The 12,059-nt window shown below is 45.9% G+C and overlaps 1 protein-coding gene across 2 annotated transcripts in view; it reads right to left on the reverse strand.

Moving 5' to 3' along the window:
- TMED7 (transmembrane p24 trafficking protein 7) overlaps positions 1–8,231 on the reverse strand; it is a 31,836-nt gene extending 23,605 nt beyond the window's left edge. Inside the window, exons 1-3 of one of the 2 annotated variants that reach the window (XM_073624644.1) lie at positions 8,079–8,218; positions 3,615–3,707; positions 2,687–2,898 (exon numbers count right to left, since the gene is read on the reverse strand). In XM_073624644.1, the coding sequence (XP_073480745.1) occupies positions 2,687–2,857 (171 nt within the window). In that variant the 5' untranslated portion in view covers positions 2,858–2,898; positions 3,615–3,707; positions 8,079–8,218. Of the gene's footprint in view, positions 1–2,686; positions 2,899–3,614; positions 3,708–8,078 lie in introns of both variants that reach the window. The other variant, XM_073624643.1, reaches the window with a different exon arrangement.
- Between the last annotated feature and the right edge of the window lie 3,828 nt (positions 8,232–12,059).

A 12,059-nucleotide genomic window follows, 5' to 3' on the forward strand; every position in this document is an offset into this window, starting at 1 on the left:
GATGATGACGTCATATGCCCCGGAAGTAACCCTCTCCAGGCACTTCCTGTGGGCCAGCTTGGAGCGCAATAGCTCCGCCCCCTCGAGCGCCACGGCTTCCTCCATTCCCTGCACAGATCAGCCACGCTGTTGGCAGGAAAGGACAACCGATGCTCAGCTGAGCCATTAGAGCAATGCACTGCGCTAGGGGCCCGACCTCACACCGGTCCTGGCCCTCTCCAGGCACTGAGGACAGGGAACAGCAGCACAGCCAACCTCCCCAGCGGTGTGCTGCTTCTGGCAGAGGAAGAGGTAAGTGATATGCCCCAAAAAATAGCCATACAGAGCCCCTGCTCATAAGGCCTATGGGAGCAGGTTCCAGGAACATGTTACCCCCCATCTGGAGGAAACACAAATAACTGACATGGGCCTGGAGGACCGCCCTTTTATCTGGTGGGGGTGACGTGTTTCCTGTACTGGTAGGAGCCCAAGGTCTCATGGGCTGTCCTGGAAGACGCTTGGAGAAAGTTTAACCTTGGTTTCATCAGACCATGACACATTTTCCCACATGCCTTTGGGAGACTTCAGATGTGTTTTTGCAAAATTTAGCCAGGCTTTGATGTTTTTCTTCATAAGAAAAGGCTTTCATCTTGCCACTCTACCCCATAGAACAGACATATGAAGAATACAGGAGATTGTTGTCACATGTACCACACAGCCAGTACTGTCCAGATATTCCTGCAGCTCCTTTAATGTTGTTTAATGTTGCTGTAGGCCTCTTGGCAGCCTCCCTAACCAGTTTTCTTCTCGTCTTTTCATCAATTTTGGAGGGACATCCAGTTCTTGGTAATGTCACTGTTGTGCCATATTTTCTCCACTTGATGAGGACTGTCTTCACTGTGTTCCATGGCATAGCTAATGCCTTGGAAATTCTTTTGTACCCTTCTCCTGACTAATATGTTTGTTTTAATAGTGAGATCCCTCTGATGCTTTCGAAGCTCTCTGCGGACTATGGCTTTCGCTGTAGGATGCGACTAAAAAAAATGTCAGGAAAGACCTACTAGAACAGCTGAACTTTATTTGGGGCTAATTAGAGGCACTTTAAATGATGGCAGGTGTGTACTGACTCCTATTTAACATGAGTTTGAATGTGATTGCTTAATTCTGAACACAGCTCCATCCCCAGTTATAAAAGTGTGTGCACACTTCCGCAACCACATTATTTTAACTTCCCCCCTAAAGGATTTCAGTTTGTTTTTCAATTGAGTTGTACAGTTTAAAGGTCACATTAAAAGGTGGAAAAAGTTCTGAAATGATTTATCTTTGTCTATTTTTTTTACATCACAGAAACCTGACATTTTAACAGGGGCGTGTAGTCTTTTTATATCCATTGTACTTCCTCCTACTAAATGGAAAAGAGAGCATGTTTCATTATCCATTAAAAATTCAGGTGAAGCATCGATCAGCTATAAAATTCTGAAGCAAACATAGCAGCAACACTTTCTGGCTGATTACCTTCCTTGCTGAGTCTGAGCTTCCTATGCTTTCCCATTGCCCTATTTGCCCACTGTAGCGTCCAGAAAAAGCCCTGTGCTAGTACCAGTTGGAGGCTACTCAAGGTAAAGATCGTCTGCACACCCTCACTTGACAGCATTTAAACCTTACAACTGTCCACTCAGGCACCCAGTGATGCATTATGGAAGGAGGGGAAAGTCACACGCTACCTCATATCTGAACATACTGGGCATTTCAGAGGACTCCTGTTTACCAGGGGAGTCCAGGGAAGAGAAGTATCAGCAACATGAAGGTGAGCTATCAAAGCAAACCTGTACTAAAGGCAATTCAGGGCAAAAGTAATTGGATGCTCTATGTAGTAGCTTACCACTGCCTGTAGGACACCTGACCATTAGACACCTGACCATCATCTTTACATTTCACCTTTCCAGAAAAAAAAAAATATATAAATGCACCTATTTATGCATAAAAAACTGTGCATTTATTATTTTTTCCTGCAGGAGCCTAGAAAGCCTTGCACTCATGATCAGTGGACCAAGAGTGCAGTGTCAGGCTTCTGCAGGCAAACTCTGCATCTTTCTTATTATACCTTCATAAAAGGCCATCTGCTGAAAGCTGCAGTGCTTGTGAATAATAAACTAAAAGTCATGAGCACCCTCACAGTTTATTCGGAACTACAAGCTGCGTTGGCTGGCAGTACTTGTAGTTCACGCATTCACAGAAAACTATGAATGAATGATGCGGCTGTGTGGGTGGAGAAAATTCCCTGCCCACTGTCACACTGAGAGCCCACTTGTCAGGCGACCTAGTCGCCTGACAAGTCGCCTCCCGTTCTGTGCTATGGAACCGTTCTAAGGGGAGCGACGCAAGTCGCTCTGACTTAGAAAAAGGTTCCTGTACGACTTCGGGGGCGACTTGGGGCGACTTGCATAGACTTCTATACAGAAGTCGTTTTGCAAGTCGCCCGGGCAGTCGTTTGCAGGTCGCCTCAGCGTGTTGCCCCTGTGTGAATGGGGTCTGAGGGAGAGTTCGGCGGGGAACTGGCGGCAGGAGCTGGAACACGTTAAATGCTAAACACGTGTGGAACATTTAACATAGCCTTGAACTTAGCCTTAAAAGACTGGGAGATGTCTTTTAAATTAGTTTTTTAATCATAACAGGTAAAAAAAAGAGAATTTTGAAGTCTTCCTACCTGAAACTCTAGTGTACACTTGGTTCCCTGAGTAATATCTTCATAGAAGCACTGCTTGGCATTATCAGGCAGTTCAAAGGTGATTTCTGATGCAGTGGCACATCCCAGAGCAAGTAGAAGTAGTGACAGCAAAGACCTCCAACTGGATTTGTACACCAAACAACGCAGCATCTTCAGGTTTTACTGGCCACTACCACAACAACAATCTCCTTCTGCAAAAGAAAGAATACAAAACAGTAAGTCAGTTTCTCAATTATTGGCATGATTCATGATAGAAATACTAAAATTTTATGCCTTTCTCTGAAAGCTCCAAAGAATCCAATTGACATCTCTATATAGCACTTTACAGCAGGGAGGATAAAAATCAATGATTTAAAAAAAAATAAATTGGATTTGTTTTGCAAATCTATGTACGCTACAAACTGTATGACTGAATCAGTTCTGATATCTTATTTATTTCAGTTACTTATATAGCGCCGTCAATTTACGCAGCGCTTTACATATACATTATACATTCACATCAGTCCCTACACCCTCAAGGATCTTACAATCTAAAGGTCCCTAACTCACATTCATACATACTAGGGACAATTTCGACAGGATCCAATTAACCTACCAGCATGTCTTTGGAGTGTGGGAGATAACCGGAGTACCCGGAGGAAACCCACGCAGGCACAGGGAGAACATGCAAGCTCCAGGTAGGTAGTGTCGTGTTTGGGATTCAAACCAGCGACCCTTCTTACTGCTAGGCGAAAGTGCTACCCACTACACCACTGTGCAGCCCCGTGATATTGCTGTTTTACTAACCCGACAGCTTATTATTTAAAATAGGAAAACTTCATTTTGTTTGGAAATATTAAAGATTCTAACTACCAGCAAGAATGAGTCCTTACATATAAAGAGCACCTGTCATTTCAGATCCACTCACCTGCTGCTGCCACGTCCCTCACCTTGTTGTGTCACTGCCACATCACCAGCCGGGGACTGCCGGTGAGTCAACAGCGGGTCAGAGGAGGAGCAGCTGCGGGACAGAAATGACAGTTGCTTTTTAAAAATTATGATTTAAATCAAGCCTTTTTACTAGTGATTTAAATCAAATCAACCCTGCTTTACAGTATACTATGAGCACAGTGAGATTGTGCTCTACTGAATCATGTACATCCACACAGAGGAATTGATTTACTAAAACTGGAGAGTGCAAAATCTGGTGCCACTGTGCATAGAAACCAATCAGCTTCCAGGTTTTTTGGTCAAGGCCTAACTGAACGAGCTGAATTTAGAAGCCGATTGGCTGCAATGCACAGCTGCACGCTTCAGTTTTAGTAAATCAACCCCAAAGAGTATCATTTGTGAGCTCAGAGCTCTAGTGACCTAGGGCCATCACAGAACCTGACCATTAGCAGATGAACTCTACCTTCTTCTCTATGGCCGAATATTAATTTTAAGGCAGCTTTACCTGATAGGGTAGTTTGACTTGATTTCAACAATGTTTGGAATTAGCTTACAGCTTTGAAGATATTGGATGGTGACTAGCATCTGATGATTCTCACAAATATTTTTCTTTGTGACTGATGCCCTTCAATATTGTTCCCACAAGTGTGTCTCCATCACAGCAGTCACTATCAAGTCAAAGACATCTACTCTAAAGATGTAACAGGAAAACTATGGGCCTGCTGGCAGAAAAACATCACTAGTCACAGCATGGTAACTCCTAGGAAGGTGTACTGTTTTAACAAACCTACCTATGAGCAACTGCAGTCTTCAGATGGACACTCACATTAAACATCTGTATGATATTCTATTGGATGATCCAGCCTGTCGGATTTTACATGTGATTATTGCTAGCGGCTATTATAGCCGCTAGCAGTAATCACTGTGTTCTCGCGACGGGAACATTGTGTTCTCCTGGCAGCTCCCCCTGCCAGGAGAACACAATGGTTCAGCGGGAGGATGCTGATGGGGGAATTGATTTTCTTTCCTGCAACCCATACTGGCACGAAAGAAAATCGCTCTGTCTATGGCCGGCTAAGGGTTTGCTAGCACCGGTAGCATGTACTACAGGTATGCAATGTAAAGGCAGCTCTGCAGATACTTTGTAAACAGACCATTGCAAATAAAGACAGAGGCAGACATTCTTTTTTTTTTGTTTTTTTAAAAACCTTCTTGAAATGTCACAAAGTGACATCCAGTTCTATTGGCTGCACCATGCTGCGCTGGGGAAAAAAAAAAAAAAAAAAAAAGACTGCTTGCCTTACATTTTTCTTTTTTAGGGCAAGACACAGCAGTATGAACTGCCTCATCTATGCGTTGGACAAGACTGCCCAGCTCAACCCAATGTATCTGGTGTGAATGGCCTTAAAGGAGATTCTACAGACCGATGGTATTGTGTGACCAGCATTACTCCTACAATTTTACTGAAAGAAAAGGCATGCCTATTATAACCCTGGTCTAAGAAAGAGAAAATGTCACAACATGCTAGTTCAGATCACTGAATCCTTCTGTATTAGGCCCTATAAGGCCAACTGCATTCTGGAAAGCGTGTATTTTGCATGTGGTGGCATGTTGTGCTAAGACAGCCCATTTATTTTTTATTAAGCTGACCATTCGACTCAGTATACAAAGAAATGCACCTGCACAATTTTTACAATGATGGTCACCATACATATTATGATTTGACCATACAATCAACTTTTCATTCACCAAGACTGTGTAGTATGAGGACCTACATAATCTAGCCAATCAGGCAGGCGTTTTACCACATGGATGTTGGTAGATCTAAAGGAGATTGGATAATCGGAGTGTAATATGCGTGGTAAGCTTAAGAATGAATTGCGGCACACAACAAATACAACAATTCAGCATAGCAGTCTGTAAAGTATGTGACCCAAATCGTTGTGGTGTAAATGAGCCCCTAGAGAGGAAACGGTCTTGTGCCCTTAGACCCCTTTCACACAGGAGCGCTTTGCAGGAGCCGCTGCTGTGTCTCCAATGTGAAAGCCCCGGGGGCTTTCACACTGGAGCGGTGCACTGACAGGACAGTAAAAAAAAAGTCCCGCTAGCAGCATCTTTGAAGCGGTGAAGGAGTGGTGTATACACCGCTCCTGCCCATTTAAATCAATGGGGCAGCATGGCTATACCGCCGGCATAGCGCTGCTGCTTCAGCGCTTTGCGGTGGTTTTAACCCTTTCTCGGCTGCTAGCAGGGGGGGGGGTTTAAAACCGCCTCGCTAGCGGCCAAATACCGCCGCTAAAACGACGGTAAAGCAGCGCTAAAAACAGCGCCGTTTTACCGCTGACACCGCTCCAGCGTGAAAGAGGCTTAATGCCGTGTACACACAAGCAGACTTTGATGGACTAGGTCCGGCGGACCGGACTCCGTCGGACAATTCGATCGTGTGTGGGCACCAGCGGACTTTTTCTCCCCAAAAGTTCGACGGACCTAGAAATAAAACATGTTTCCAATCTTTCCGACGGACTCGAGTGCGGTCAAAAAGTCTGCTCGTCTGAATGCTAGTCCAACGGGCAAAAACCGACACTAGGGCAGCTATTGGCTACTGGCTATGAACTTCCTTATTTTAGTCTGGTCGTACGTCATCACGTACAAATCCGTTGGACTTTACTTGATCGTGTGTAGGCAAGTCAGTTCATTCGAAAGTCCGCCGAAAAGTCCGCCCGTGTGTACGCGGCATAAGACACATATGTCTTATTGTTTTCACTGCACTTCAAATGTTTTACAGCCTCATTCACATTCATGTTTTTGCCCTCTAAACGCAGAAAAAAGGCTTCTGAGAATTGTGCATTTGCATGCTTTGGGATTTTCCGAAATACAATTAAAACTGACTGCAGCTGAACCCACATAATAGCGATGTATGAATGATGTCATTGAGAATCTTTAGACGCACATATATGCATTTAGAAAAGCTAAATGCACATAACCTCATCTAATTTTTGCCCATGTAAATGAGGCCAAACACAGACAGACAACATGTGTAGGGGGCCACTCACCCGCTGCATGTTTGTCAAATTAGGATGAGCAACTGTCTGTGCAGCCGCTGCATGCCCATATGGTTAACTAGGTTTAGAACGATGGGACACATTCTCCAATGCAAAAATGTATTTTTATCTGATTGCTCTTCAAGGCATAACAATGTAATGCTACTGTACAGTTACGAGCATACCATGCTCTTCATCAGGCTTTGTGGAGAGATATATCTGCAGGAAGACATGTAAATCAAATTTGTTTGCGCACCTGTAGCCCAAATGTGCCAGATGAGCAGGGGTGCCTCCCCAACATTTTAGAAAAAGCCGTACGTTTTCTGGTGCACAAACCACATTGTGCCATAGCATAGCATTGTTTTGTGTGAATTTGTTTTGGGAAAAGGGTTGGGTACCTTTTCCCCACAGGTACAGCAGCCAATTCAAATGAATAGACTGCTGTGTCTACGCAAACGCACATAACATAGAGATGTGAACCTCACCCAACATGGACTGTCTGCATGCAGCACCTGGTGGCTTCAGCCACATAAACAAGTTGGCCTCTTCATGGTCTACAGCGCCTGTGTGAATAAGACCTAAATCCTTACAAATAAGACTCTTTGCACACAGGGCCATTCAGCTGCAGTGCGGGAAGGACAGGTGCATCGCCCAGCCCCGTTGCTGGCAGACTGCGGCTGGACAGTGTACCACCATGTCTGTTCAGGGACAAGTACGACCCACAACACCAGTACCACTCAGCACAGCATTCAGCCGCAGTCTGCCATAGACTCTGACAGGCTGCCTGTAGTGGGGCTAGACGATGCGCCTGTCCCCTCCCGGGCGCAATGCACCTGAATGGTCCTGGGGGCCTAAAAGTGCAAATTTCCAAAACAATATTATTTGTTACATGGGTACTTCTGGGTGTGTGTGTGTGTGTATATATATATATATATATATATATATATATATATAAATACATCTTACTATACAAAATCACCAATAAAGAGAATCATGGGCAGTATTCAGCGGACCATCTGCTAGAACTAAGTACATCAACCTGTATCCATGACACCTATAATCTACACAGGATCAATGAATGGGAGCAGAACAAAGAGAAAGTGGAGGACTAAATAAAATGGCTGATCAGAGCTACAATAGGTTGCTAAAATAAGATGAGGTGGTGACATGGAGTGACAATGACCCAATACTATCATCATTAATGTACAGCACTCACACCAAACATGGCTCTGACCAGCATCATCTTCCCCCCCATAGTAATCCTGCACAGCACTGTATGTACCCCCCTCCCCCCACGTACAGCCCTGTGTCCTATATATACTTGCCCTGCACTATGCTAGGACCCCCCTATACACCTGTAGTAGAAGCCGGTCACAGCTCAGCCCCCCGGTGTCACTCACCCGGTACCGTCCCGGATATACTCAATCAGGGAACGTCCTGTAAGCGTGGCAGAGGAGGAGAGTGACTGGGGCGATGGAGTCTTGGAAGCGGAAACCGGCTCTCGCTGACCCGGAAGTGCTCTCGCTCAGTGCATACGTGTTGGTCAGACAGGAGGAGGAGGAGGGATGAGAGGGATGAGTGTCCTCTGTAGTGGGGAGGGTGCTTTCCTTGCTCATCACTTTCTTCACTTCCTTATTGATGTGTATGAAAGGCACTGTGTGTTCTGTCAGCTCTTCCAATCACACATGATATAGATCTCACACAAGACCTTTTGTTTGATACAAATCACTCCTTTGTCCCTTAGATGTAGGAATAAACGTACTGTGGAAGTTTTTTTAGGCTCCATGAACACTAGACGCTCAAAAAACGCTGGATAAAAAATTGCTAATATTTAGTGTTTTTTTTGCCAGTGTTTAGGAATGTTAACGTTTTCCTTAAGGAGCTGTCGGCCGCCGTCGTCCTTAACAACCAGTGAATAGCTCATCAGCTGTCAGCAATTGCCGGTGTTCTGTCGAGAAGTGCCCCCCATCGAATAGCGCATATACGAATATACGGCGCATGCGCTGTACGGAACAGCACAACAGCTAATTTGCCGATCAGCTGGGCTGATGTAACCAGGACGCATGCGCACATGGTAGGAGGTATCTCTCGATGGGAGATATCGTTTCACAGGCACAATTTAAACCTATACAAACAGCAGGGGAGACCGTAGTTCTCAGATTGTGCATCACTGCTGCTGGAGGGCGGCTAGTGGCTGTGTTGAAGAGCTGGTTTTGTCTGTGTTGCAACCCGCCCTTTCACACAGGCAAATCCAGCCGTTCAACACAGCAAACCCGCCCTGCAACACAGACAAAACTGGACCATCAGCATACTGTAAAGCCGCCCCGCAACAGCGAGGCACAATGTGAGAACTCCCGCTGTTTGTACAGGTTTCAATTGTGGCTGTGAAATGGTATCTCCCATCGAGAGATGACTCCTACGATGTGCGCTTGTGCCCTGGTCATGTCACTCCAGCTGATCGGCAAATCAGCTGAAGTGCAGCTCCGTCCTGCTCATGCGTGGGCACTATTCGATGGAGGGCACTTCTCGACAAAATGCCGGCAATAAGAAAATTGAGAAAAAGCAGCGTAGGGGTCTAACTCCCCCCCCCCAATCCATCCCAGGCCCTTTCTGGTCTGGAATGGATTTTAAGGGGAACCCCACACCAGAAAAGGGGGGACAAGGGAGTGGCCCCCGCCTCCTGAACCATACAATGCCCTCAACATGGGGAGGGTGCTTTGGGGTAGCCTCCCCCCAAACACCTTGTCCAAATGTTGAGGGTCTGCGGGCAGGGGGCTTGTCGGAATCTGGAAGCCCCTTTAACAAGGGGGTCCCCAGATCCCACCCATGTGAATGAGTAAGTGTCAAAAAGAAATAAAAACACAAACAGTTTTTGACAATTCCTTTATTAAAAAACAAAAACAATGTCCCCCGGTGTAGATCCACCGTCAATCACAATGCCCACCACTGCCCTGAAAAAAGAAAAAGAGAGGTCTGTTCCCGCCGTCCGCCCGTTCCACCATCTGACAGTTCTTAATTAGCTAAGGGGCGGGGCCATCCGGCGATGTCAGCTGTAAAAACGCTCCAAAAAACTCTACAAAAACAATTCTTTCTGCTCCTAGACGCTGAAGCTCAAGAAATGCTAAAAGCCTAAAGTAGTGTGTATGGGCACTAGGGATGAGCCGAACACCCCCCCCCCCCCCCAGTTCGGTTCACACCAGAACCTGCGAACGGACCAAAAATTTGCACGAACGTTAGAACCCCATTGACGTCTATGGGACTCGAACGTTAAAAATCAAAAGTGCTCATTTTAAAGGCTAATTTTCATGGTATTGTCCTACAAAGGGTTTGGGGACCCGGGTCCTGCCCCAGGGGACATGTATCAATGCAAAAAAAAACTTTTAAAAACGGCCGTTTTTTCGGGAGCAGTGATTTTAATGATGCTTAAAGTAAAAAAAAAAAAAAAGTGAAAATTTCCTTTAAATATCGTACCTCAGAACAGTCCCTGCACAAAATGACATTTTTAAAGGAAAAAAAGTCATTTAAAACTGCTTGCGGCTTTAATGTAATGTCGGGTCCTGGCAATATGGATGAAAATCAGTGAGACAAACGGCATGGGTACCCCACAGTCCATTACCAGGCCATTTGGGTCTTGTATGGATATTAAGGGGAACCCCGCACCCAAATTAAAAAAAGGAAAGGCGTGGGGCCCCCAGGCCCTATATACTCTGAACAGCAGTATACAGGCAGTGCAAACAAGACAGGGACTGTAGGTTTGTTGTTAAGTAGAATCTGTTTGTAATTTTGAACTGGTACGTTTTTAAAGTGACGCTCCAGCCAAAAAATCTGTTTTTAAGCTTTTTGGAAAACATAGGGAAGGGTTATCACCCCTGTGACATTTGTTTTGCTGTCTGTGCTCCTCTTCAGAACATTTCACCTCATTTTTTGTCCCAATGACAAATGTTTTTTGAAAATTTGGGGTTTTCAGTGAAACAAGGATTGGTGATAAAGCATCAGTGGCAAGGAGAAAAGTTTTTCCCATATTAACTCTTACAGGAGATAATTTCCCTTCCTATGGGGTAGATTTCATCTCACTTTCTGTTGTCTCCTTCCGTTTGCAAGTAGGAGTCATTTGTAAGTTGGATGTTTGAAAGTAGGGGCCTGCCCTATATACTCAGCAGAAATTTGGGCCTTAGGTGTTGTTGTGGCCTCAACACTGTAAGCCCTCACAGGGCCCTGCTATGAAATATTAGATCGAGAATTGTAATTACATACCCCTGTTGAACAGGGCCAGAAAAATTGGGCCTTTGGTGATGGTGGTGGTGGTGCTGGTGCCACAACACTGTAAGTCCTCACAGATATTCTAGTTGGAACGCAGGAACGTGCCCTGCTGCAAAGTATTGCATCAAAAATTGTAATTACATGCCGCTGTTAAACAGGGGCTGAAAAATTGGGCCTTAGTCACTGGTGCTGGTGCCACAACACTTCAACCCCTCACAGTTGGTGGACAGACGCACCCTGTGATCGGTTACAAAGCCTCCAGCAGCACTGAATGTTCATTCCGAAAGAACGCTGGATGCAGGACAGGCCAGTAGCTCAATTGCATACTGTGCAAGCTCTGGCCATTGATCCATCCTCAAGACCCAGTAACCCAGAGGATTTTCTGTGGGAAAGGTGTCCAAGTCAGATCTTGCCCCTAGGTATTCCTGCACCATGTAAAACAGACGTTGGCGATGGTTGCTGGAACCGATCATACCTTGGGGCTGCGGACTAAAAAATTGTCTGAACGCATCGGTCAGACGGCCACCTTCTCTACCGCTCCTTCTTTGTCTGACCGAAGCCTCAGCAACACATTGTCCAGAAACAGGAGTTTGTAACCTTCCAGTCTCTGGGAACGCGTTGCCCAGACCTTTCTGCAAGGCCTCCCGAAGATGTTTCATCCTCTGCTCCCTCTGCGACGGCAAGATAAGGTCCGCAACCTTACCCTTGTAACCTGGATCAAGGAGGGTTGCCAGCCAGTATTGGTCCTTCTCCTTGATACCATGAATATGAGGATCCTTACGCAGGCTTTGCAGGATCAGGGAGGCCATGCAGCGTAGGTTTGCTGAGGCATTCGGTCCGGAGTCCTCTGGGTCACTAAGGACGATATGGTCCGCAGCCACCTCCTTCCAGCCACGTACAAGTCCATGTGTTTCTTGGGACTGATCCCTTAAAGACTGCTGCTGATGCTGAGTGCCAGGCTCCACCTCCATACTGACACAATCCTCCTCCTCCTTGTCCTCTTCCTGTGTGATCGGCGGGAAGTCTTCATCTTCCTGCCTCTGTGCTGCCTCAAGTGCCCTGTCCATTATTCCACGCAGTGTGTGCTCCAACAGGTGGACAAGGGGGACAGTGTCACTGAT

Source organism: Aquarana catesbeiana, linkage group LG01 (genome assembly GCF_042186555.1).
Source record: "Aquarana catesbeiana isolate 2022-GZ linkage group LG01, ASM4218655v1, whole genome shotgun sequence".
Taxonomy (NCBI): Eukaryota; Metazoa; Chordata; class Amphibia; order Anura; family Ranidae; genus Aquarana; species Aquarana catesbeiana.